The sequence below is a fragment of the Cyprinus carpio genome, chromosome A23 (assembly GCF_018340385.1).
Source record: "Cyprinus carpio isolate SPL01 chromosome A23, ASM1834038v1, whole genome shotgun sequence".
Taxonomy (NCBI): Eukaryota; Metazoa; Chordata; class Actinopteri; order Cypriniformes; family Cyprinidae; genus Cyprinus; species Cyprinus carpio.
In genome coordinates this window covers 17,830,467-17,855,839 of record NC_056594.1, presented here as the reverse complement: position 1 = coordinate 17,855,839, position 25,373 = coordinate 17,830,467, and the positions used below count along the sequence as shown (strand labels likewise).

At 36.7% G+C, this 25,373-nt stretch overlaps 2 protein-coding genes across 4 annotated transcripts in view; both read left to right on the top strand.

Annotated features, from left to right (window-relative positions):
- Positions 1-586: 586 nt before the first annotated feature.
- LOC122135110 (Krueppel-like factor 15) lies at positions 587-10,350 on the top strand. The gene is made up of 3 exons (XM_042713515.1): positions 587-928; positions 3,070-4,315; positions 8,057-10,350. Exons 2-3 carry the CDS (start codon positions 3,144-3,146, stop codon positions 8,223-8,225), a joined length of 1,341 nt encoding a protein of 446 aa, XP_042569449.1. The 5' UTR covers positions 587-928; positions 3,070-3,143; the 3' UTR covers positions 8,226-10,350.
- Positions 10,351-19,237: 8,887 nt separating this feature from the next.
- The window catches only part of LOC109048165 (solute carrier family 41 member 3-like), a 46,445-nt gene continuing 40,309 nt past the window's right edge, over positions 19,238-25,373 (top strand). For 2 of the 3 annotated variants that reach the window (XM_042713512.1, XM_042713509.1), the window contains exon 1: positions 19,238-19,371. The gene's annotated coding sequence lies outside the window, so the exon portion shown is untranslated. The remainder of the gene's footprint in view (positions 19,372-25,373) is intronic. The other variant, XM_042713511.1, reaches the window with a different exon arrangement.

Here is a 25,373-nt window from a genome sequence, read left to right as displayed (position 1 = left end):
AGCAACTGATGTAATGCTTAATTTCTCCATGCTTAATGCTTAATTTCTCTTCTTGAGTGCCTATTATCATTATTTTTTGTACTGAATGGATTTGTTTGACTTAAATATTAATGCCTTCCTTTGTTCTGTCATGATCTTTGGGCACACCCTAGAAAGGCTGCAAAAAAAAAAAAAAAAAAAAAAAAAAAAACTGGTTCCTTCCTTCCCTCCCATACTTTAAGATAGGTTAAAAGTTAAGCCAAGGCAGAGGAATATTTTGGGAACCTCATAGCTTATTTATCAATGAAAAGGCATGAATAGGACAGAACAAGTTATCACATTCAAATGTGTAGTATGCAGTTTGTCTTTATGAGGTCAGTAGCCTACTTTAATCCCATATTAAATTGCCAGCAGTAATCTTTTCAATTTAATCTCACAACACCATTTGTTTATTGTCTCATAGTGCTGTTATTAAAATGTAAAATAAAAGATCCACTCCATTTATGACAACATTTGCACTTTGACCTCATTTTCTGCAGTCTAAATCAACTTTCTTTGCCAGATGCGCTGATACAGTGATATTACAGCACCGCTGCAGCAAGAGTTGAAGTTCGCTCCCTCGGTCATTTGACAGAAGCAACTGTGTACTTCAGTAAAAGCTGTTCATCGACGACAGAAGGAAAGAGTCCTGCCTCCATCGACGGCTCCACCAATCCCAGCGTGTGGAGCAGACGAGCCTTCAGCAGCCTTCCCCAAATCTACTCTTAAAGCCCACAAGACAAGATCGTGTGACAGCAGCGTAATACTACAGAGACGAGAGCATGATCTGCCACGAGACGCTTCATGTCTCAAGGGCACATTTAACGGCTAATGAAGCATTCTTCAGCAAAGAGAAACGGATCGTACTCGAACTTTAAACACCAAGGATTAACGCGAGTGATTTAAAGAGGTAAATTTGCTTGTTTTTATGCTTTTTTAGCGCTTCGAGTCGCGTGGCATGCGCGGAAACTGCGTGCAACTCTGTGCTGCGTCGAAACGTGAGGAACATAATACAGAATAATAATAATAATAATAATAATAATAATAATTAGTATGTGCTGGGTTTATTTGTGGGTTTAATATTTAAGAATTATAGTTATAGTGATTTTATTGGTAATAATGGCTGGGTAAACAAAATATATCAAAGCTTTATTCAGTAATAGTTTATTACATAAAGCATGCACATAAAGTGTTGCATATTTTAAACTTTGTTTTAATTAAAAATAAGTTTTATAATTTATTTCAATGATAATAATGGTGCAATATTTCAGTAGTTATCTTACTTTTGTATCAGTCTTCACATAAAAATAAAAAAGCATAAATGTTTAGTTAAAAAGTTTGTTCACTGCATATTTCCACCACTTTGAATTTTAATAAATGATGAAGAAAAAGTTCTGAAAAGTGTAATGTGATGTAATTAAAGGGATATTTAAAGTGATTTCAAGGTGTCTAAGGGTATTTGAAAAAACAATGTCTCCTCCCGAGTTTGCAGTGGACACATGTGAGTGTTGACACTGCCTGTAGATGTCAGGGTTATTATCGGTCATTCTGCGGCCGACAGGGGGCGCTAGAACTACCGCCGCGATTAAACATCGGTTTCCAGTACTGACTAATGAACTACTTAAGCCAACCATGAGCAAGCTTAATGACAGTTCTGTAGACTTAGAACGCTAGGGTATGTTTTAAGGATGTGATAGACTTTTATTTTTACTTAGACAAAGATTGGGTGTAGTTGTCACTCAATAACAATTACCATTTACATTAGTCTACTTCATATAGTGTGACAACATGCCACACTATTGGCTGAACAGCTCAATGTATGTTTAATTAGCTGTATCTTTTTCTTACACCTTTGTGTGTGTGTGGCCAAATTTGTGTCTGTACAAAAGTATTCACTAGAGGCATAAGTGTGACAACTAGCCCCAGTCCTCTTATTCTACTTCTTATTATGACAATATATGTAAAGTCTTTGTTTGTACTGGTTATTACATTGCTGTAGCTAGATTCTTTTTTTCTTTTCAGTGCCTGGCCAAGGAATGCTATAATGAAATTACTAGCTGCAGAATTGAAGTTAGGCTTTGGTGGTCAAATTCCCAGAAATGAACAATGTTGCCTTCTTGAATGTCTTATGGTTGATATCCAGATAGCAGCACTACAGTTAGTCTTTCATGCTAACAAGAAAAACACCAAGAGAAAGAGAGAAAAAACCAAACATACTTATGTATCAAGTACAGCACAGACCAAAAAAGGAGAAAACATTAAGGTATTGAACACAGTTTATTGATTAAATGGTGAGTTGCCTCACACATAACAACGTCATTTTATTGCTCCTTTGGCAAGGGTCTTGGTTTCCAATAATCATCTGTTTCCAATCAAACAAAATAATCTGAGTCATGTTGTGTGCACACAATGCTATCTTGTCTAAATGGTTAGCTTGTAGCAAAGCTTGGTGTGAGGGAGTAACATCTTCACATCCTTATTTTAACGTTGACGTATACAGCTATTACAGTAAATTGTTCCCAGTGTCTCTCACATCCACAAGGCAGGAGTTGATGATAGCTTAGCCTTTAGCTGTATCTTGGGTCTAAAATGTTCCTGTGAAGTGGAAAAGAGTCAATGAATTATAATTTGGCCTAGCATCAAGTTTGTTTACATGCATAGTAATAACCTGACTACAGTTGTTTTTTGCAAAGTCATTGAATATTTAAAGGATTAAATGCACATTGCACATCACCCCTGTCTTTTGGGATGTGTGTAAACTGCCATTGCTAACTGAAGTCTGATTAGCATGTCTATACAGTGCGTACTGAATGAAGTCAAGCTATCTGGGTTTGTTAATCCCTTTGCAAAAACTGGAATGGTATGAATTCAGTTGGACCAAAGCTTTTTACAAATTATTGTACTGACTAAGATCTTCATCAAAAGTCTGGTCTCAAGGCTGCTACAGCTGGACAGCCATTAAAACTGTTATACTGTAAATTACTTTGAATGTTATGTATCTATGAAATGTCAAATTATTGCTAATCCTGATTTTGTTTCTTGCTTTTATAGACTGAAAACCTGAATCATTCATAGCAGGGAGCTGTACAAGTGGTCGCCTCACTTTGGACAGGCAGTAGCCAGGAATGGTGGATCACTTGCTGCTTGATGAAGAGACTTTCTTTCCTTACACTTATTTGCTGCCAGCCCACAACCCATCGGATATGGTGACAGATGAGGGGGTGTACTATATGCTTCCATCACCATTCTCAGAGGATAACCTGAGTGACTCATCTAGCCAACGTTCCTGTTCCAGCCCTGAGTCTCAGGTGTTGGGCTCTAGTTGTGGGAGTAACTCAAGTGGAGAAAGTCAAGATGGCATCCTTGACTTCCTTCACTCTCAGTCCCTAACTGTGAGCCAAAACTCGCCCTCCTCAAACATGGTGTCTCCCATGGTCCCTCCTGTTCTTCCCATGGGTCTAGCTTGGGAGTCACGGTGGGACCGCACCACCAAAGAGGAGTGCTTTGAGTTCCCTGTTTTCCCTGGAGATTTGGACGACCATGCAGGGCTACTGTTTCAGCCCACTCTGGAGGAGATCGAGGAGTTCCTGGAGGAGAACATGGAAGTGGTGGCCTTGAAAGAGGAAGCTGGAGAGGGTCTGTTGACCTGTGAAAGCATCCAAGGACCTACATCAGAACCTTGGGCTCAAAACTTAGACCAAACAGTGCCTTTCTCAAGTGACAAAGTCGATGCCAACTCTGATCCTAAAAATGTACAATCTGCAGTAGGGGCCTCTGCAAATCCTCAAAACACGTTGAAAAAGGAGGACTCTTCTGGGAAGGTAGTGATGGTGGAAAGTCCTAGCATGCCTGTGATCCTACAGCTCCAGCCCATTCAAGTGAAACAGGAATTGAGCCCTAAAACCGCCCCCTCGATACCAACACCTCAACCTGCCTCAGACATCAAAATAGCCCAGCTCCTTGTCAACATCCAGGGTCAAACCTTCGCCTTGGTTCCTCAGGTGACCCCACCGGCCAGCCTTAACAGCTCTTCCTCCAAGTTTGTCCGTATTGCCCCAGTTCCCATTGCCGCTAAGCCCTTAGGTCTAGGGGAGAATGGAACAGTTGATGGAACAGGGCTTGTAGCTGGTGGTCACAAATTCCAGAAGAGTTCAGTAGCTGATCTTATTAAAATGCACAAGTGTTCTTTCCCTGGCTGTGCCAAGATGTACACCAAGAGCAGTCACCTAAAGGCGCACCTTAGGAGACACACGGGCGAGAAACCATTTGCCTGCACTTGGCCTGGCTGTGGCTGGAGGTGAGTGTTTTTGTTCTGTACAGTTTTTTTTTTTTTTCTCCATTCAAGCAGAGGTTAGCTGTCAAGGTCTGCTTGTGTACGAAGGGCTTTCACTCCAATAAGTTGTAGTTATTGCGAAATCAGTATGGTACATCATTATCTTTGTTGACTGTCCATGAATGGACATCAAACAGAGACTAGATAGAGCTCTAGTATGTGGACTAGCCAAATCTAAAGATATGCTAGCTTGTCACTAATATTCCTTGCTTTTGAGACATTTTGTAAGTGTTTAATGTTAATGTATAATGTAATGTTAGTTGTCAAGAACCAATTACATTAAGGGTTTCTAAGCAAGCTCCTAGAGGGCCAGTGTCCTGCAGAGTTTAGCTCCAAACCCTCCAGCCCCAGTGTTCAGTTAGGATTTGAGCTAAACTCTGCAAAATAGTGGGCCTCCAGGATTGGACACCCCTGTATTATATGAACCAGTTCACAAGAACTGATCAGACATTCCAATGTTACATTTAAAATATATGTAACATTTTAGTAGAGCAGTTAAGTAGAACATTATTATCTCAACTTGCTTATGCGGTAAGGTTGCAAAAGGCAAAATACAATGTGATTTAGCATGCAGGTGGCTGATTCTGCACTGCTACTCATTGGAAACTTTAGCTTGTTACTGCAAAAATATGCTATTTTGAAAACAGCTGAACTATGTTCACATTAATGACAAATGTAGTTAAGTTAGTAGCCTCGCTACTTTTAGTTAGTTATTCCCCAACACTGCTTGAGAATGACTTTGAATTGCAGCTGTAAAATTTCATTCACAATTTGTCCTTAGATTTTGGGTCTTGTTTTGTGCTATCTCTGCTGTGGGGAGATTAGATAAAGTCTTTGAAGAGGCAGACTTTGCCCTATTCACTGCTTCATTTGTTTACCCGTAGTCTATGTCCAGCTTCAGTCTCTCTGAACAAGGCCTGGATACTGTTTAAAGTGCACCAGCAGTTGTAGTGAGGTCAGGATTGACAGTATAGATTAGAAATAATAGATAGCAAAGAAAATAATTTGGTTCTTGTATTTTGCATGCTTGGGGGTGTTCAAGTGTAATATTGAATTGATTGCATTAGTTATAAACTTTGAGTAATTACATTCTTCAAGCACTTGGTCATAGTAGTATCCCTGATTTAGCTATTTACAGTAGTTTCATGTACGACCCTCCAAGAGTACCAAATTATTGTAAAAAAAAATAATAATTCCAAAATCAGAATGCCAGGTTAGTGCTGCCAAGAAAGAGGCCTCTAGTCAAGTATTATAAGACTTACTGTTTTAAGAGGTCTGTTGTTATCAGCGACCTTGTTTAAACTTGCTTTTGGATAGCAGTTGGCAGTGACTGACCTTCAGCAGTCTGTGAGTCTGACTGAGGTCTCCGTAACACTGTCAGGAAATGGATGAAGGGAAGAAAGTAATAGAAGAATGCCCCATTGGCTGCCTCAAGCCTGGCTGCGGCAATGCTTTGCCAGCATTTTTAGCATTCCTTTGGTACTCCGCAAATAAAATTGTCCTAGTGACATAAACACACAAAACCATACTCACACTTAGATTGGAAATTTCTTAGACCTTAAAGCACACACAATAACTTTAAACATGGTACTTGACTAGAAAACACACTAGTTGGCTTGGCTTGTAGATGATAATGTCTTTGCACACGTCCTGTGCTTTGCTTTAGAAACACATGCACCAGGAAACAAACCAGGAAGTGCATACTTTGTTTTATGCAACTTGCACACAAAGGTTAATAGAGGACAAAACTTGCATGAAAAGCTTTATTTGAACTGATACAGTTTGCAGTATCAACATGTGTGTAGTAGAACGAACCAAATTGTTTTAGCGTAACTCGTTTTGTTTTGAAATGGAAAATACAGATTTGCAAGGTGAAATCAAGCAGAGTGCACACTTACAGTTGGCTGCAAAGAAATAACTCTTCGACCAAAATGCAAAAATGTGGGCATTTGAATAGAAGTTAATAGCATGTGCTCTAGAGCGTGCCAGAACAGCTCTGTTTGTGAGCTCTGACGTCCAACAAGGAGGGGTACCCCGTCCCATCCTATCCCACAGGGCAACAATTAGTCCACCACCATCCCATCCCAGCATACTTCAAAGACTTGCTCGCATACCATACATGTGGTATTTCAGAATGTGAGATACTTTGTCAGTCAAAAAAACATGATGGTTTAATTAGCATCAGAGTAAGCATATGCTACGTTACTTAACATGGTGATATCTTCTCTTTTGATTATAAAATAAGAATTTGAAAAATTCAGCACAAAGTAAGTGCATTACTGTTAGCATAGCTACAACTGTACTATTCCTCTCTAGCCTTTTTGTAAAATTCGAAGAAAAGCCAAGCACGAGAGAGAGAGACTAGTTTTTATAACCTTGCAAATACTCTACACATGTTCCCGGGACATTAGAAACAGATACTACCTCGCCTATGGCTTCATATATAACCGTGGCATGGGGTTGAGCAAGAGTTTGTTGTTTTCTCATTTCAAACAAAAGTGCACACTATCTTCAAATACGTATTATTGAGTGAGATGTCTATTGGTAGTATAAAGGTGTAAAGTTGACAGTTATTTGTACACCAGAGATATTATATAACTAATTTCCCAGGAGTCTCCATTACTTTATGTGCAGGGTATATGGCATAACTTGAGTTAGAGAGAACTGCAAATTGAGTTAAAGAAAATGCTTCCATATTTTCTAAAAAAAAAAGCTGTGAGTTTTCCCTTCTTCTGGGTCTTTGTTCTGCTGGTTGCTTTCAGAAAACATTAACAGCCATGAATGTGGTGCAAATCTTCGTTTGGAACTTGAGCACTGGGATAAGCGCCGGGTTAAATATAGTTGCTCATTAAATCTTCTCCGAGCTCACACCATTTGCTGCTCAGTAGTGAAGACACTGAGCAATTGTTTGACAGTTTTATTTGACGTTGCATGCGCTCTGTGTCAGAGTATTCGCCTTAAAGTCTGTGAAAGAGATTTCACTGTCACTGATTCAGTGTTTTTTATTTTGTTACTCAGTAACTCCAGCACTGTTTTCACCTTTTGTCCGATTTCACAGTGACGGTTGTTCTTACAAAATCACAAACATAAGGGAACAAAAAGACGTGCAGTAGGGTTCATTAATGTGAATAATGAGCTGTCTTGTCCAAATAGACTTTGATTTATTATCGGTTTTGCTCGCTATTATGTATTTCCATTTTGTTAATCCAATGATTGACTAATTTAGGCACTGCGTGTTTTCTTTAAGTCAAAGATACATTTTGTTTGTGGCCTTATCACACTTTTTTCTTCTTCCATTTTTTGTATTTCTTTATCAAATAAGATATATAACTAGGATCACTAAGATCAGTAAACAGTGGTGTAACAGCAGAATGGTGTTTAAAAGTGAGGTATAGTTGTTTCAGAGGTGGAATCAGTTGGTATACTTAGATGAATGATTACAAAGAGCAAGATGAGGAGCAAGCAAGATGACACAGTCCTACCAGCAAGATGTACAGAGTAAATAAGGACCATGTTGACTTCAAAACAACTGTAAGTGAGGCATTTAGGCTCTCTGCTTTTTTTATACACAGTCATAAAACGAAATACCAACGAAACCAAAAAGCCAAGTAGTGCGTTTTCCACACTGCATATTGTTCCAAAAAAATGAACTGGATCAGTGCACAACCATTGATATCTGGCTTTATCTCTGGATTCTTCTTGCAGATTCTCCCGATCGGATGAGCTGTCACGGCATCGCCGGTCTCACTCTGGAGTTAAGCCCTACCAGTGCCCCGTCTGCGAGAAGAAATTTGCCCGCAGTGATCACCTGTCCAAACACATCAAAGTCCATCGCTTTCCACGAAGCAGCAGGACAGCGCGCGCTGCACACTGACCCCACACAACCTCCCGCCATGGAGAGAGATAGAGAGAGAACGAATGAACAAACAGAAGAAAGAGAGAAAGACAGATTCATTTGTGGTACTGTGATAATTTATTACGTGAGGCTCGGATGAACTGAAGAAGAGTTTGTTCTGAAACCGTTACTTGACTCGTCGGCCTCACAGATGTTGCAAGCTTCGTAGATTGTATTTTTGTAGCGTTCATGATTGTTTCTATGGTTCGAGAACAATTTCTTCTTTTTTTGCAACGTAATGTTCAAAGCATTTTTTTGTTGTACTTTGAGGTATGAATTGTTGATGTATCTGCCAGTCATCAACATTCCTTGTTCAAAATCACGGTGAAGTCGCTTCTTTTTGCCAATGTAACACGTTTAGCTCCTCTAAACCAAAAAAAAAAAACTCGGGTTCATTTGAACTACTGATCATTGGTAGGACTGTGCCATTATAAGCTATTGGCAAATATAGAGGCTTTTTCTCTTGACTTTCAGTTGTATGCTAGCAAACTGTGAAACGCCTCTCGGACAGACCATAAAGCGAATCAACAGAAGTCAAAACACGCACATTTGACATATGTGAATGGTCCTTCTGATCAGTATTGAATTTTTCCCTGATGTTTTAGTCCATAATACAAAACCTGTATTCATTCATTTTTTGTCATTGGTTGCTTTCATCATAAAAAAATGAAAACAAGATACCTTCTGGGCCTTTCTCTAATCTGAATGTTTGTAGCTGGGGCCAAGGCATCTGTGGTTAAGTGTTTGCGGTTAGAAGATATTTTCGACAGCAATGCAACACATTTCATATCTGAGAAATCAGAGGATACAAGTCAGTAAGTTGATAGCTAAACTAGGTCAATACAGACGATCAAACCTGTTCTAACCTGCCTCAAACAGTCCTTTTGACCTGGGACTATCTGCCAAAATGTCTCTGCGAGACGAGCTTGAATGACAGAAACTGGAATTGCAAGGTGCTAACTGGTCTCAACAGCGAGCTCCTGTACAGGGGACGCTTGCAGGACAAATCCTCCTGCTTGGGAAATGTAGTCTGGGAAGCATCTGGAGTTCAAAGAGGACATTCTTCATGGGAACTGAAGTCATGAACACAGCTTGACTACTGATAGGGCATGCTGACTATGTGTTCGCTAAAGAATGCGTGTAATATCCAGTGGGGTGCTGATAGTTAATGCTAATATTTAACAAAATTATACCGGGTTGTATAATTGGATTGGATTTTGAGGAGAGCTTTGGAACAAGCTTGACAATGCAATCTGTTCTATGCAGTCTGTTTTTGCCAAAACAAAAACCCAAATGGAAACAACTACAACTTTACCCATCAACTCATTGCTCTTTGTACTGCTCCAACAGGCACAACAGCCGCCGGCACCTATAGATGCATTCACATATATACACACGTTTAGTGTGATGACAGGAACTAATCTCTTCTGGTTCTCTGCTTGCTCTATGAGTTGACTGTGGTTTGGAGGAAAGTGTAGAAATTATTATGGTATCGTTTTGCTGCTCTGCTTATAATATTTAGCAACTGTTGTGGTCAGGAAATCCGATCTCAGATCAGATATTGCAGAACGGGAAGAAACCAGAACCACTCAGACCTCTCGCAGACCAGAAGAGTACTGTAGGAATGAAGGAAACACATTTGTCTGCATACAGTATATGGATGTTTTGCAGCTGTTTGTGCCTGTTTAACATACAAACCAGTGCCATGGAGGATCAATATCTCTCTTCTTTTAAAGCCCCACTCATCTAAAAGTTATTAAAAATACATCTCAAGTAACACAGACACCCAGGCGGAGGTTGCGTACTGTTAGCATTGCATTCCTTGCCGTCTACATGAAATCCTTGGTGAAACTGGTGCTTATGGCCAATGTTGAATGTATGTATACTGTATGTACAGACTTTGTACAAAATGTTGTTGGATCAGAGAGTACCGGATATTCTTCTACTGACGTGTCTCACGTCTTTGATTGTATAAATGTCCCCTGTAGAATGTAAACCAATGTACATAATAACAATTCAATATATAAATATATATATAAATATTATATATTTTTCTTGATATACATCAGATGCATTTACAAATAAATTGAAAATAAGAACTTGGTTTTGTGTTGTCTTGTTTGTATTTTTTTGTACAGGTGCTAAAATGTTTTATGTAATAGCTTAGGATGTGAATGCAAAAGCTTCTAGCTACATTGATTTTATGCTAATGCAAAAACGTAGTAATGCACTGTATTAATCCAAAGTTTTCTATTTCCAGTTTGAACTCCACCAGTGAGTCTTGTAGAATAATTTAATTAAATAGTTGCACTTGCAGTGTGTCGTTCATGTGTTCGCTTTATACACCGTTGCCTTAGAATGACTGATGGTCTCATACCAGTGATGTCTAATTATAGTCGTACTAATTTAAAATACTATGTAAGGGGTCGAGAGAGAAATCGTGCCTTATAATTGCAAATCCTACACTGAAACCACTCCCTTTCTAAAGAAAGAAAGCAATGAAGCACCCAAGTGCCTCTCTTTTTTTACAGAGTATAAGTGAGCCAAGTGTTTTGAAACCTTAAATATATTGATTAATAAAAAATTGGGATATATATTATGAATTTTGGATGTAAATATTAATATTAGTGCATGAATAGAACATTATACAACATATATAGTTTTGGATATATCACCCCCCCCCCCCCATATATATATATATATATAAAAGATTATAGATAGATTATAGATTTTTTTTATAGATAAAATATATATTTTAATATATTTAATTAATTTATTTATATTTAATATATTTACTGAAACTAATTTTGGATATATTTTTTTCAACAAATAATAGTTCTCAATAAATATAAGTTAAATACTTATAAATGTATTATTATGTTTTCAAAACATTTGATAGCTAATTATAATAGTTTAAAATGTAATTATATTTTAACAGTGTTTATTGACTCTATGTAGGCCAGGCTTGAACGTGTATCTGCAACATAATCAGATCAGAACATGCACTAACCTCTAAACCGCAGTTCCAACAGGAACAACAACCAATAGTACAGGAGTCCAGTCCAAAACTCTCGTGCTTATGCTTGTTTATGCTGAGTCACCCAGGATAAGGACATATTGAGCATGATGCTTGTGAAGGGCCCTGACGTTTATGGCTGACTACTCCAATTTATGTTGCTTCCTTCACAATCCCCTGACCACATGTGGCACTCCTAAAGATGAGAGGAGGGAGTCAGGAAGAGAAGAATGCAGTGAAGTGATGTACTTTTTATGGCCATCTGTTATACAGGCTCACTGATGTGAAGGAGATCCTCAGACTACTGCCAAGATCTCCAGACGTTAGCTAACATGATCTTGGACCTGCTTGACCATAAACGGCAGTCCTGTCTGGATGACTCCAGATTTGCTTCTTGAAAACATTTTCTTTCTTCATTCTACATTTTTTCTTCAAGTAGAAACTTGCTGCATATCATACGGCTCAGATGGGCTATGAGGAAACATTCGGGGTCTTTGAGGAGGGTTGTTTACTGTGTACTGCCATATTCAGATTCATAGTAAAGGATTGACTTTCAGTGTATCATTTGCAGTAATTAACACAGTTTCATTCATGTAAGCCTATCCTATAAGTTTTTATTATACTATCCTGGAAACTTATTAAATGAACGTGTTTTATGGTTTCATTTCAGTTTAAAGCTATTAATCAGTCTTTCCATGGTGGCATCAACACTTGCTGTTGTTTAGGGAACTATATTTCCTCAGATCTCCGGCTCTCGCTGTGCTCAGGGAAACGCAATGGTCTTCCAGCCATTTGACAGATTTATTTTTGGAGCATTTGATGTTGTTGGAATGAGTAGATCCATCTGTCATGCCAGCAAGGTAACTTTAGGTCACAGAAAATGATGCGGTGACTTGTTCTATTAACAACTAAATGCAGCTGTTTACAAATGAGGCATTCGGTGAAACCTGGATAAGGCTGCATTTTCCATTTGGTCAGTTTCTGTATGATTTGAAATGTTCTGTTCGATAGTAAACGTCTTTTAAGTGTTAATAAATTGCACTGTGCAAAATGAAAATGTTGGGACAAGGTGGAGCATTTCAAATCAAATCGCCAGTTCTTCCTGTTATCAAGGTGATTGCACCGTGTCATTGTCATTAGATGAATATGAAAAGCTAACAAACTTTGAACTTTTAAATAGTGTCACCTCAAATGACATCACTTCCTTTTTATTGCCATTTTTCGAGGTAAAAAAAATGGTTTGATGGGAAAACCACAATTCACGAACAAAGATCAATCCATCCCATTTATATTATAACTAATATTTTTAAATATGTTTATTATAACTTTTTATTAATATATCAAATAGTATTATTTCTGTAATATATATAAAAATCTGTAATATAATATTTCTATAACATCATTTCTATAATATAATATTCAGCAACAACATTTGACTGACTGGCTGAACATTTAAAATGTTTTAAAATAAAATATTGTTTATTAATTAACAGTATTCATATTAGCATTTTTTTTTTAAGAAAAGTTATAATACTTTTTAAATTAGTATATCAAATAGTCATATTTTTATAATAATAATAATAATTTTCTATAATTAAAAAAAATCTGTAATAAAGTTTCTAGAATATATTTTTATACATGTTAAAATGTATACAGGTACATTCTTTTAAATATTTATTAAAATACTTCATCATATGGACTTATGTTTTTAAATATTTTTTTTTAAATAGAACTTATTAATTAATTAATTATTTAAATAAATATTTAAATATTATTAAATATTAAAATGCTTTTTTTTCTTTTCTTTCTTTTTTTTTTACCATTCTCCTTGAACAGAATGCATGTTTAATTCTCATTAGAAACTGACAGCTTTAGTTTGAAAAACATCTTACTGGCGTACAATGATTTATGAATATTCCTGCACATATTGCCTTGCTTTTTTTCCCTCTGCAAAGGATTTCATTATAGCTCACAGCTTTGTGGTGAACATTTGTAGGATTCTCAATCGAACCTCTGACCGCAACATTACCATCAGATTCATCCCAGATAATAAACCCCAGATTTAAACATCGTTGCTGTGGTCAGTTTTCTGAAGGCTCTCAGTTATTCTGTTTTCTTTTAGTCATATCCAAATTCATGTGAGTGGGATTCATTTTGTCTTGCAAGAGGGCTCAGGATTTTAGATCCTAGTCTAACGGATATAAATGTGTGTAAACTTGATCTCTTCATCAAGGGCTCAGTCTAGAAACATCTTGAAGAGATGGAGGAGATGCTGGCAGCTCGTTTCTCCTCTGTTTCCAACCTGAGACACATTCTTTTCTTTTGGAAATAAAACTCTCCATGATAATTTACTGTTAGTCTGAAGGGATGATGGGAGCAGCTAAAGCTCAGTTTGGTGGTTGCAGTCATATTTTGTTGTGTACAAAATGTTTACTGTGTTCACATACAGGCCTGATTTTGCAGAAATAAACTAGAATGTATTGGTGGACATATAATGTAAAAGAAAAACAATATTTATATATATATACACACACACACACACACAAATCTCTAACACAGTATAAAACACTGTAAGTTTAAAGAACAAAACCGTTAAGCTTAAAAAATTTAGTCAGGCCTCAAACCTTGGCAGCCATTCCTTTCCCTGGCGAGTTCAAGTCTGATAACAAAAGTGCATTTGTTGACTGTGTAGCCTTTTTTTCACAGTTTAAAAGAAAGGCAATTGATTGCTGAAGGGAAAGGACAGCAACACAATAGAAGATGTCAAACTGCATGAGAAAATCCTGTCTAATATCTTACATCAGTGCTATACACACTACTCTTCAAAAGTCTGAGGTCAGTATGATTTTTTTTTTAAAGAAATATATACTTTTAGTCAAAAAGGGTGCATTAGGTTTATCAAAAGTGAAAGTAGGCCGAAAGTTTTCTAAACTTTCTATTTATCAAAGTATCCTGAAAAAATGTATCACGGTTTCCAGAAAAATATTAAGCAGCAAAACTCATGTGACACTGAAAACTGGAGTGATATCTGCTGAAAATTCATCTTTGCCATCACAGAAATAAATAATATTTTAATATATATTCAAATAGAAATCAAATGAATCAAATAAATGCAGCCTTGGTGCGCATTAGAGACTAAAAACCTAAAAGTTAGTATTTGGATGAACTGGATATAATGCTGTGTTATATTTAGTTTTACTGCACAGAATAAATATTTATTTTTCACACTGGGAATGAATAACTAACTCATAAAGCCTTGGGCACCTCTGTTCCACTTCGATACAGATTAAGAAATATATTACCAGCTGACTGAGGCTGGCATGGACAGGGTTTATCATTGAACAATATGGTGTTACAAGAGGAGATAGAAGACACACACACACACACACACACACACACACACACACACACAAACAAACGCATTGCACTCTGCTGAAGGTTATTGGCTCACAGTCCCAGTGTGTGTGTGTGTGTGTGTGAGAGAGAGAGAGAGAGAGAGAGATACTGGAGGGATTCTGAAGATTGTTTAATATTGCATAACATGATGGTCTCATTTCACACAGCTGTGCAACGTTTGCATCGCTGAGACATGCACTTTAGTCTGTCTCAGCTGATCCATGGATGTATGTTGTGTTTATACTAGTGTTAAGAATGCATTACTGTATTGCCTGTTTCTTTGATTGATACTGACAGGTGAAGGTTTTGAAGGCGAAGTACATAAATGACCCATTAAAATGGGTAATTGAGTTAATTAAGATTGATAAATACAAACAGAATTGCAAGTTTTTGAACAGGTTTCCCAAACAAGATTGACTTTCATTGCATAAATAAATAACACAGATATAGAGTTAGTCATACATGATTGAAATTACATGAGGGTGAGTAAATGACAGAATTTTAATTTTGGGTCAACTATCCCTTTAAGATTTTTCATCTAAGAAAGCCATTTTCCATGTGACACCAGAACAGAAGATTTCCAAACCCATGACCTCCTCTGGAACTTCAGAAATATTCTGATGAAAAATGTTGCGTGTATGAAAGTATATTTGGGCTGCCCTTGGGAACAGTGTGGTTTCAACACTTGAACTGAGCAATCAATATCAAATAAAGCAATAACTCCAGATGACCACATCTGGTGTTCAAGTATTCATATCCAAAGCAGATGCAATTTGTCTTTTATTATATTCTCAGCACTATGATGTATGCCAAGTATTCTCCTGATATGTGGAAGAAATGCAAATTAATTTCATCATAGAATGTTCTCTTGAACTTTTCCGGACCTGCTCAGTGAAACTCCGAAATTGTGGCTGTGATCTTTCTGACATAATAAAATGCTGGTCATATTGTATTGCAGACAGACAAGTCTCTGTAAGCATTTCCCCATATAGAGATAAAGCAATTTACAACAACTTACATGGTGGCCATAATTTGATGGTTGAGGATTCAAAGTCTATTATAGAATAACAGACCCATAGCTCTAGAAAACGCTATTATCTGTGGTTCATTTTACACACAGGAGACCTACATAACTTAATATGGATTTAGCAGACCTGCCAACCTTGGATTTTTTTTTTAATGGCATCAGTGTGACGGGAAGGGACATAGTGTTTGTGCAAGGGGTGAGGTGGGGGGGTGTACAAATAAAAAGCCTTTGATCCAGTACAGAGGAACATGTCAGCCATGATTAATGAATTCAGATATAAAGAGTATAACGTTTCTTCTTTCCCCCAAAAAATATTCAATTATTTATGAGTAAAACTTTTTTAATGGGGGAAAACTTGTGCATACAAATAATGGCTTTTGCACTGAATTTGTGCATTGAGACTATAGTTGGTAAGGCATATCAGCTTTCTGACACAGCTTTGCTCAGTTTGACCAGACACAACTTTCTCTCAGTCCTCTGTGTTATCGATCATGTGTTTACAGTGACGGTAAGAGCTCAGATTCAATCAATATTTGTCTCCGTGAACCTTTGGTGTTCAGGTAGTGGTGACGTAAATGATTTCCAAACAGTCTGCTCTCTGGCAGATAAATGGTTCATAGGGACGTTTTCACCTTGTTGGATGGTGATGACACAATTCAGTTTGCTAAAGATTTTTGTCACAAAATGATACATGAGGACAGGTCCTGTACACTCTCAGAAATAAAGAAAGCCACCACCCCAGTGACAGCTTTCGTCCCTTTTTTTTTCTTCTTTTGTCTGAGAGTGTATGGTGTGTTATTTACTCTTTGATCAGAAGCTGCTGTCTTAATTAAAAAAAAGAAAAATTTATATATATATATATATATATATATATATATAATATAAATATAATATAATATATATATATATATATATATATAGGACCACGGTGCTACATAAATACAGACATACAACAATGAATAAAACAGTATAAACCTATACACAACTAACCTACTGACAGATTTTGAATATGAATATACTATATAAATGTTTACCTATACATAGACTGAAAAGGAAAACTATATAGACTATACGAATGCTTCACATAATACTGTACATGTGCAAAGAGAAACATTGTAAGTCAAGCAGCAGGCTGGGGAACAGTGCAAGATGATTTGTAGTGCACGAGCATGTAAATACATATTTGAGTCTTTTGTGGGATTTTGTACACACAGCAGTGTGTGCAAAAAGTGTTTAGTGAACATAGAGGAGAACTGCACACAAAAAAAGAATGTTTCAGACAGTTTTTCTGTGATGTGGTAAGGTTGGGGGGTGTTTGATGGTCCATGTTTCAGGAGGTACTGTAGGGGGTTTGTGTGGGGGTTTCAGAGGAGGGCGGGGTGGTTTGAGTTCAGGTGGTTTTGAGTTCAACTACAACATCTGACTAGAAAAAGCATCTTTCTCCACTAACAGTCATTCATTGTCTGTACCTGTATATTCTTTTTTTTCTGCACACAACATTTCAAATATTTTATAAATATTTTTAATTTGTTTAAGAATATATAACATTTTAAAATAATTAAAGCAAATATTGCAATAAATTATTTTAAGATCGGGGGAAAAAATAACAAACATCAAACTCTGCTTCAAGTTTTTTGTCTCATTAAAATGGCCATTAATACTGTACTATATGGTATTGTATAGTGTTACATGAACATATCCAGGTTCCCTACCTAAAGCTAATGTTCTAGCAAGGTTCTCTCAAAGTTATGAGCAAACGTTCCCTCAATAAAATGTCTATTCAAAGTTATCTGTTCTTTAATAATGTTCTCAGAACGTTAGCACGAAATTATTTATACATTTTCATTTTTCTTGAAATGTTTTAATTGGACATTTGTGTAACTTTTTTTTTTTTTCAATGTTACTACTTGCTTCAAAATATTTAGAGAACATTCACAGCAACGTTCCCATAATGTTTGCAAAATGATGAAACTGAGCATTTGCATAACCAAGAAAACATTTTTAAAACATTAGAAAAATAAAATAAAATAAAATAAAATAAAATGTTTGAATGTTTCAGAGAACATCTAGAAATAAAGTTTTTCTGTAATTTTTTCTCCATAAAATGTACAAGTCTAGATACTACCTGTTTTTGTATGTGCACATGTACCTCAAACAGTACAGTAATGAAGAGTTATTTTCACCCAGGTTATGATCTGCCAACACTCACTTGCCAAAAACACAAAAAAAGCATAAACCTATCTCATTAATCTTCACTCAAAGATGGAATACTCTAATCTAAGCATGTATACAATACCTCTGCTTGCCCATGGGTAGAAACAAGCCAAAATCAACACAGTATTTAGTAGTAAAGTATATTCCCTTAAGACAGACTACTGATCGTATAATAAGGTCCTGAACCACAAACACAGAGACACAATTTAGAAAGAAACAGAGCAATTGTGCCAACGAGCCTGTGGAGAATTACTCAGTGTTGTGTAACATTATACAATGGGCTCTCTTCAACTTTAAATAAAGCTCTTTCTAAGTTACTAAGTGCAGTGGAACAACGCTTTTACGTCCAATAAGAGCTTTTTACATTTGCTTCACTTGAGAGTTTGTGATTGCCAATTTTTCTCATAAAAAAGCCGCAAGCAGCTGTATGTCACCATCATGGATCTCTCTGCTGAAGCAGTGTGTGATGCATTCATTCTTTTTGAATAGCAGAAATGTTGAGTCATATCTGCAGGCCTAACTGAGGTGATAGCTGAATTTATTTCACACTGTAAGCTAGTGATCCAAAGAACAGATGGGCTACATCTTGAACAGTTTTACAGGCCCACTGAACAGAGCAGAGACGGCTCTAGGGTCAGTTGATATTCAGATCTCAGCCAGACCTCTGTGATCCATATGGGCCCATCTTTTGATTTTGATGTTATGAAATTAATTATTCTTTGTTGAAATGAAATAAATGAGCAAAAGCTCATTTTTAATAAAAAGTACCTACTAAATTATTTACGTACAACCTCAGGCATTTCCAAAGCTCAAAAGACTTGTTCTTTTATTGCTATGTTTTTTTTTAACACTTTAAAAAACAAAATGCTGCTTGATATTGCACTTGTATATGCTAACACATTTTTTATTTAATTTTTTATTTTATTTTTTTTTACATTTAAACAAACTAGTTGGTAGCGTAAATAGTTTTACCGTTTTGTGCACTTGGCTATTATTTATTCATATTCACAAAAAATGGCTTACTTCCATGAGGCAACATAAGGTGGATACTGATGCCGGTTTCATTCCAGTGAGTTTAGATTTGTTTAGAAGTGAGCAGGATTTTAATGAGGGCTTTTGAGGGAAATATATTAGCTCGATTAGACATTTGCCAAGTTCATGGCACCATGCCTTGGTAAATAAATTTAGAAAATATAAAAAGTCAATATCCTGGCTTGTGCTTTAAGGTTTATTGAGCACTACTGTATAATCTGCTTTGTTTTCAGACTTGAGAGTGTGGAAACTTGATCAACAGTTGGTCGAAGATGGAGGGAAGCTTTGCTTCAGTGCCAACAGGAGTTCAGTGTTGTCTGAAGCAGCATTAACCTCTCTGCTGCCCCCATCAGGTCTGGAGAATCCACATTTATGTAATTTTACTACAGGTTGGCCTGTGCACAAGACAAGTTCAGTCTCTGAAAATACTGGATTTTAAGGTAAGTTGGCTTGAAGTTTATGTTTTGTGAGACATGACTGGTCATTTTAATTCAAAATGGCTACACTCATTTTACTTAAACCAACTTTAAAGATTTCGCTAGCTTTATCTCTTTTTTATGTCCCTGTGGTTTTAAACTTATTTACTAACTGCTACCAGTTCAGATTGAAGCTGCAGGCCTATATATTTTGATCTGTTGTTGTCTCATACTACACATATAATTGAAATTGACATTGCTTGGATTCAACCCAACAATCTTCATGTTTATGCTTTGTAATGTGGATTGTGCACTGGCTGAAAGTCCTATATGAAGAAAACATATTGTTGCTTGGTCAATGGCAGGTTATGATGTGACCTCAGCATGGCATTGTCTGTGAAAAGGCCCTTTGATGTGTTTGCACTGAAAAAGTTATTTCTAGGCCACTAATAGGACTCTTTTCTTCACGATTATAAGTAATTCTAATCATATTTCTCAGAAGCGCAGTTTGTTTGTTTGTTTGCATAAAACTTTTTAAAATTGCATTTCTCAGTACACTTTTGATGGATAATAAGAATTTAGGCAACTCATGTTTTAACAATAATTGCCATTAATCTATTATATTAGACATTTTCCTTTATTTTTATAATTTCTTTGTAATAGCTGCCCATATTGTATTATATTACATTTTCATTGTGCAATTTGCAAAAAAGATTAGACTCCTGGTAGTCCTTATATCTAGGGACACACTTCATATCTCTTATATAATTTTGTAAATTACATTTTTATGCTTATTACTGCATTTTGTTAATGAGTCCCGGTTAGAACTATTATGTCTTATCCTGAAGTACTGCCAACATAACATGCTTTTGTGCTGCTTCAAAAGGAATGAATTCCGGATTTCAGTCTTTGTGCCCAAAATAGAATGTGAGCCAGAGAAAACACTGAATAGATAATGGTAGACTTTGATTGCATCCTGTTTAATTCAGTCTGTCAGAGCTCATCAGAAATAGCCGACCTCATCAGCTTCTAACAAGCTGGTTTTAAAGATTGATGAAATAGACCACAGGCTTCTGTTTGTGTGTGTGTGTGTGTGTGTGTGTTTGCATGTTGTTGGCACACTGGGTCAGAACTGGGACAATGAGTATTTTTCTCTTGTTAGGGGCATCTGGGGTCCAACAGTCTAATATGGTATCATATGATAAAGATTTGTTTTACTTGTCTAAATCAATCACTAAAAGTTTCTGTTATTGGCTACATAAGTAAGTTTTTGATCAGTTCATTAAAAACAGTAATATTATGTGTTTTTTTTAAATGCTTTTATTCAGCAAAGAAAAAAGTGGCACAGTTTCCAGAAAAATATTAAGCAGGAGAAACTGTTTTCAACATTGATAATGATAAGAACCATTCTTAATGATTGAAAACAAATAATAATCAAATGTATATATTAAAATGATTTCTGAAGGATCATGTGACACTGAAGCCTGGAGTAATGGCTGCTGAAAATTCAGCTTTGGCATGACAGGAATAAATTACATTTTAAAATATATTACATTATAAAAAAAAGTTATTTTAAATTGTAATAATATTTCACAATAAATCCAGCCTTGTTAAGCATAAGAGACTTCTTTCAAAAACATTAAGAAAAAAAAATCAATTATTCCAAACTTTTGACCAGTAGGGGAAAAACAACCAAACATATACATATATAGAGAGAAATATTATAGCACTAAAAGCACATATGTCTCATAACACTTGTGTTCTTGTGCATAGTTTTGCTAATGATCAAAATCTTTATAATCATATTTGTGGAGTTTGACTGATGTTGAGGTGAATGCAGTCCTAAAAACATTACCTGGACAAGTTAATGATTAAAATCACAGTATACTTATGTGCGTTGGTCTTCACGTGTTTTTGAGAGTGAGAGAGAACACTGGTACATTTTGTGCCCTCCACAGCCCCATCACTGCCAAGCACATCAAATTAGATCGGTGTTGTTGTGTCTTTGGCTACAAACAGGCACCAGAAGGCCCTTTGTGGTTCCTTCCTACTCCTGTTTTTCATATTTGTCCACTCCATTGCTTTTAAAAATAAAACAAGGCATTATACAGATCAAATATAGGAATTAGTGGCCTCTGAGATGTATCTAAGTTTTCCGTTTTGAATGCGGCACACAGTATATGCACAGTAAATACTCTGTGATACAAAGTGTATGCTGTACGGGACATTTTATGCACTTCTTGGGGACAGAAAGGTACAAAAGAAAGGCTGTTTCTGTCCCTTCTCAAATATATTTTTACCCCCTTTAACATGATGTTATGAATGTGTTGTCATCGCACTGGGCCAATCAAGAGCCAAGGAGCCGTCTCCCATGATTGAATTATATTGTTCTTATCACAGAGGGGGTCGTAGAGAGAGCGCAAACACAGGGGGTTAGTCACATTTCCTTAGTACAATACAGCACGGCTAACATTGAAAGCTCTATTTGGGCCGAAGATTGTCTCTCCTCAGGAATGGGGGGGGGGTGTTGCTGGGGCCCTTCATAGCTTGGAGGGGTGTTGTGGGGCCCCTGTATCCCCATGCCCAAACACGCTCCACAAGTCTTTCACTCAGCACATTTCAAAACAAGCACGTTCTGGCTCAGTTAGGGACTGTGCAAAAACTCTCAAATGCAGGACTGATTAAGCACGCTCTGAAAATCTGTGACTTGAAAACTACCTTCAAGATTCAGTCTGGCCCCAGTGAATGAATGAAATGAAAAGAAGAAAATTACAGCCTTTTTTCTTTCAAATTGCTGTGCAGAGAGAGAGAGAGGAAAAAAACCCTTGTCTGAAAGAATGAAAACAAGTCTTAATATCAAATGCACTTGTGCTTCTCAAGGTTGAGGATGTTTTGAGGATTTTTAAATGGAAAACATGACAAATATACTAACTATTTATACATTTTATTTATTTATTTACTTATTTCCTTCCTTCCTTGCTGTTTGGTCTTTGAAACAATGAATGCCATGACTAAATGTCAACTTTTGTCTTTGTTATATTAGATTTAGATTTTATTTTATATTATTTTATTTATCAGTTATCATCTTTAGAGTGATCTGAAGTATTTGCACATTTATACAGTCATAATTGGTAACACATGTTTTGTTTCAGCTCTGAGGCTTACAAAAAAATCACCTTCAGCAGATATACACATTTAAAATTGTGTCTTTTGGAAAACTCTAAAACTTTTGCTGACTCATCCTGCACTACACAGGTTCATATCCAATAACATTCTTTATAGAATGAGAATGTTCCTCCTCTTTATACCACATACATGTGGTATAAGTTCATAACTGTGGCATAACTAAAAGTCCTTTGATATGTCCTGTTCCAACTTGCTAATAGTAAAGTCCATAAAGTCAATACATTTTATGGGGGCATCCAAGTCACACTATGCAGTATTGTATAAATCCCCCAGTGTGGACTCGTCACCTCAGTATGCCTCAATCTGTGGCCACTGGCACTGTGGCACTTTGCCAAAACTCCTGACAACACGATCCTGTTCCACCATTTCACTGAGACCCGCATGCAGCTTTTTCAGTATGTCCTCAATTCTTTCTCTCTATGTCTGTCTAATTTTTCCCTCTCTCTCTCTCTCTCTCTCTCTCTCTCTCAGTAAATGCAGTGCTTGTACTGTGAGGCCTGTTGTCTGACTAAAAGCTGTGGTAATATCTATAAACATGCTGTATCGTCTGGTCTCATCATGTCCTCAAAAGACTTTGAGGGAAAGGCGTCTTGCATAAATTAACATAAACTGTTAAGTTTTTGAATTTTCCCTAATAACATTATTATTATGGGATCCTCATAGACTCTTCTGCTACATCTGATAGCAGCAGCTCTGTGAAGCATTACCTAGAAGTTGTTCAGGAGTGGTGGAAATCACACAAGAGGCACAGCAAGGATTAAACTCCACCTTTAAACTGCAATTAAGATGTGTTTGTAAGTTGAGTTTTTTTGTTTAACTAAAATTGTGTTTTCAATAGCTGAATTTAGATCGCTGACCCCAAAAAAGATCTGCTCACCTGTAAAGTAGACACAGCCATGTATTAAACAGTGTATTTCTATCTTGAATGATCCTTGTTATGGATGACCTACATTTTTAGAGGTGTTTGCTGAGGCAAGTGACACTGTGACTGTTGCTTATGCTGTGGTTTACTGATCTGAACAAACCCCTGACCATAAGTATTAAATTTAGGTCTTGCACCCACAATGTTTGTGCAGCATACATGAATGATACCTCAAAACGTACGGCTTTTTGTGAAGAGGTGTGCTAGTCCTTCACTAAGTGATCAGATTTAGTTTTTAACTGCAGGTAAAAAGATTGGCTACTCAAGCTATGTAAAGTAACCGGAACAACATAGTAACTGTATAGCAACCACTCAGAACACCCTAGCAACTGCATAGCAACCTTTCAGAACACCCTAGAAACACTATAGCAACAAAGAACACCTAACCATTTAGTAACACACTAAAAACCTTCCAGAACACCCTAGTAACTGCATAGCAACACCCTTGCAACCATCTGTAACACTTTAGAATTGTGGTGAATTTTGGGCGAGAAACAGCATAAATTGTAATATATATATATATATACTGTATATATCAGTTTAATTTCTATCTATTTAAATGTCTATTTTAATTTAATTTCTGTCAATGCTGCAGAATGTGTCTCCACACTGTTTTTCATTTCTTTCAGTCACTCATAAAATTTTGATTAGGAAAACGACTGTAAAGTGTGAAATGGAAATATGAAGTGGAAGAAACAGGAAAGAGTTTGGGGGAAGAGAGAAAGTTTGTCAGCTACAGTGGTGAACAGAGAGAAAAAAACCCCAAGAACACAGAAACCCAATGTCCCTAGAGAACCAGACTGAAAAAATAAACAAATGAATAAATAAAAAACTGATCGAGGAATTAAAAGCACTAAAGACCCAGATAGAGGGATTCTGCTATCACTGTGACAACAGTAACTATAAACAAGAATGAAACCGAGAAGCTCCGCCCCCTCCCTCGCTTTACTTCAAAGGTAGGTGATAATGATCCCGCTTACATAACAGTTTGAAGCAGAACAAGAGAGAGAGAGAGAGGCCCGTTCTGTGTGAGTGAGGGTGGATGGGGGCCTGTTTTGTATAGGCCAAAAGAATGCCCATAAAGTGCTGCTTTTCCCTGTAATTTATGAGCTCAGGGACATGAGGCCTGTGTTATGTTATTTACATTCACTTTTCATTTATTTTTTCAAAACAACTCTCATCACGAGCCAAAGGTGAAGCTGTATAAAAACGCACGCTGTATGTTGGATTGGTAAAGTTGTGCTCTCTGCCCTCTCAAGGAACTTTTATGAATGTATGGACCCCACTGTGTGCAGTTTGTACAAGGGAACATTTTGCACGATGGCTGCTTTTCGATCACACACACATTCACATATGCTCAACGGGGATTAACGAATGCAAAGCCAGCTTTATAGCTGCATGTTTTTTGAGGCATATTTGTTGCTAATGTAAAGCAGATTGTGAATGTTTGTGTATTGTAATGTATTGCCAAAGGAAAAAAAGATGGCATTTTTCATTAATTATCAGTTTTGTTCAATAATGCATATCAAGCAGAAATTCAATAGTCTTGCTTATAATTGTCTTCATTTGAAATTAGTTTTTTTGCTTGTTTTCACCCCACGAATGTGCCTCATGCTGTGCTTTTCTGAAGGTGAGGCTCATGTTTGCCCTTAACAGGTTTGTTTATTGAGTGGAAAATAAAAGTGGAAACAGTGAGCTCTTTCACTGTCTTTACTGTGTGCATGTGTGTTTCTGCGCATCTGTGTATGTGTGTGTTTGAGTGGTTGGACAGGGAGAGACACATCTAGTTCCAAACACCCCCTGAGTTCTAACAAACAGTACTGTACACATTTTTGCATTTATTTTTTATTATCTGTTGTATGAGCCAGAATACTGTGATTAGCTCGCCTCATGCTACGTTCATGCCAATATTTAAGTT

Bases quoted from the DNA above. Each gene is read 5' to 3' on its own strand.
- LOC122135110 (XM_042713515.1), top strand. From the start codon at position 3,144: ATGGTGGATCACTTGCTGCTTGATGAAGAGACTTTCTTTCCTTACACT. The intron at 4,316-8,056 runs GTGAGTGTTTTT...TTCTTCTTGCAG, and splicing joins TGGCCTGGCTGTGGCTGGAG to ATTCTCCCGATCGGATGAGC.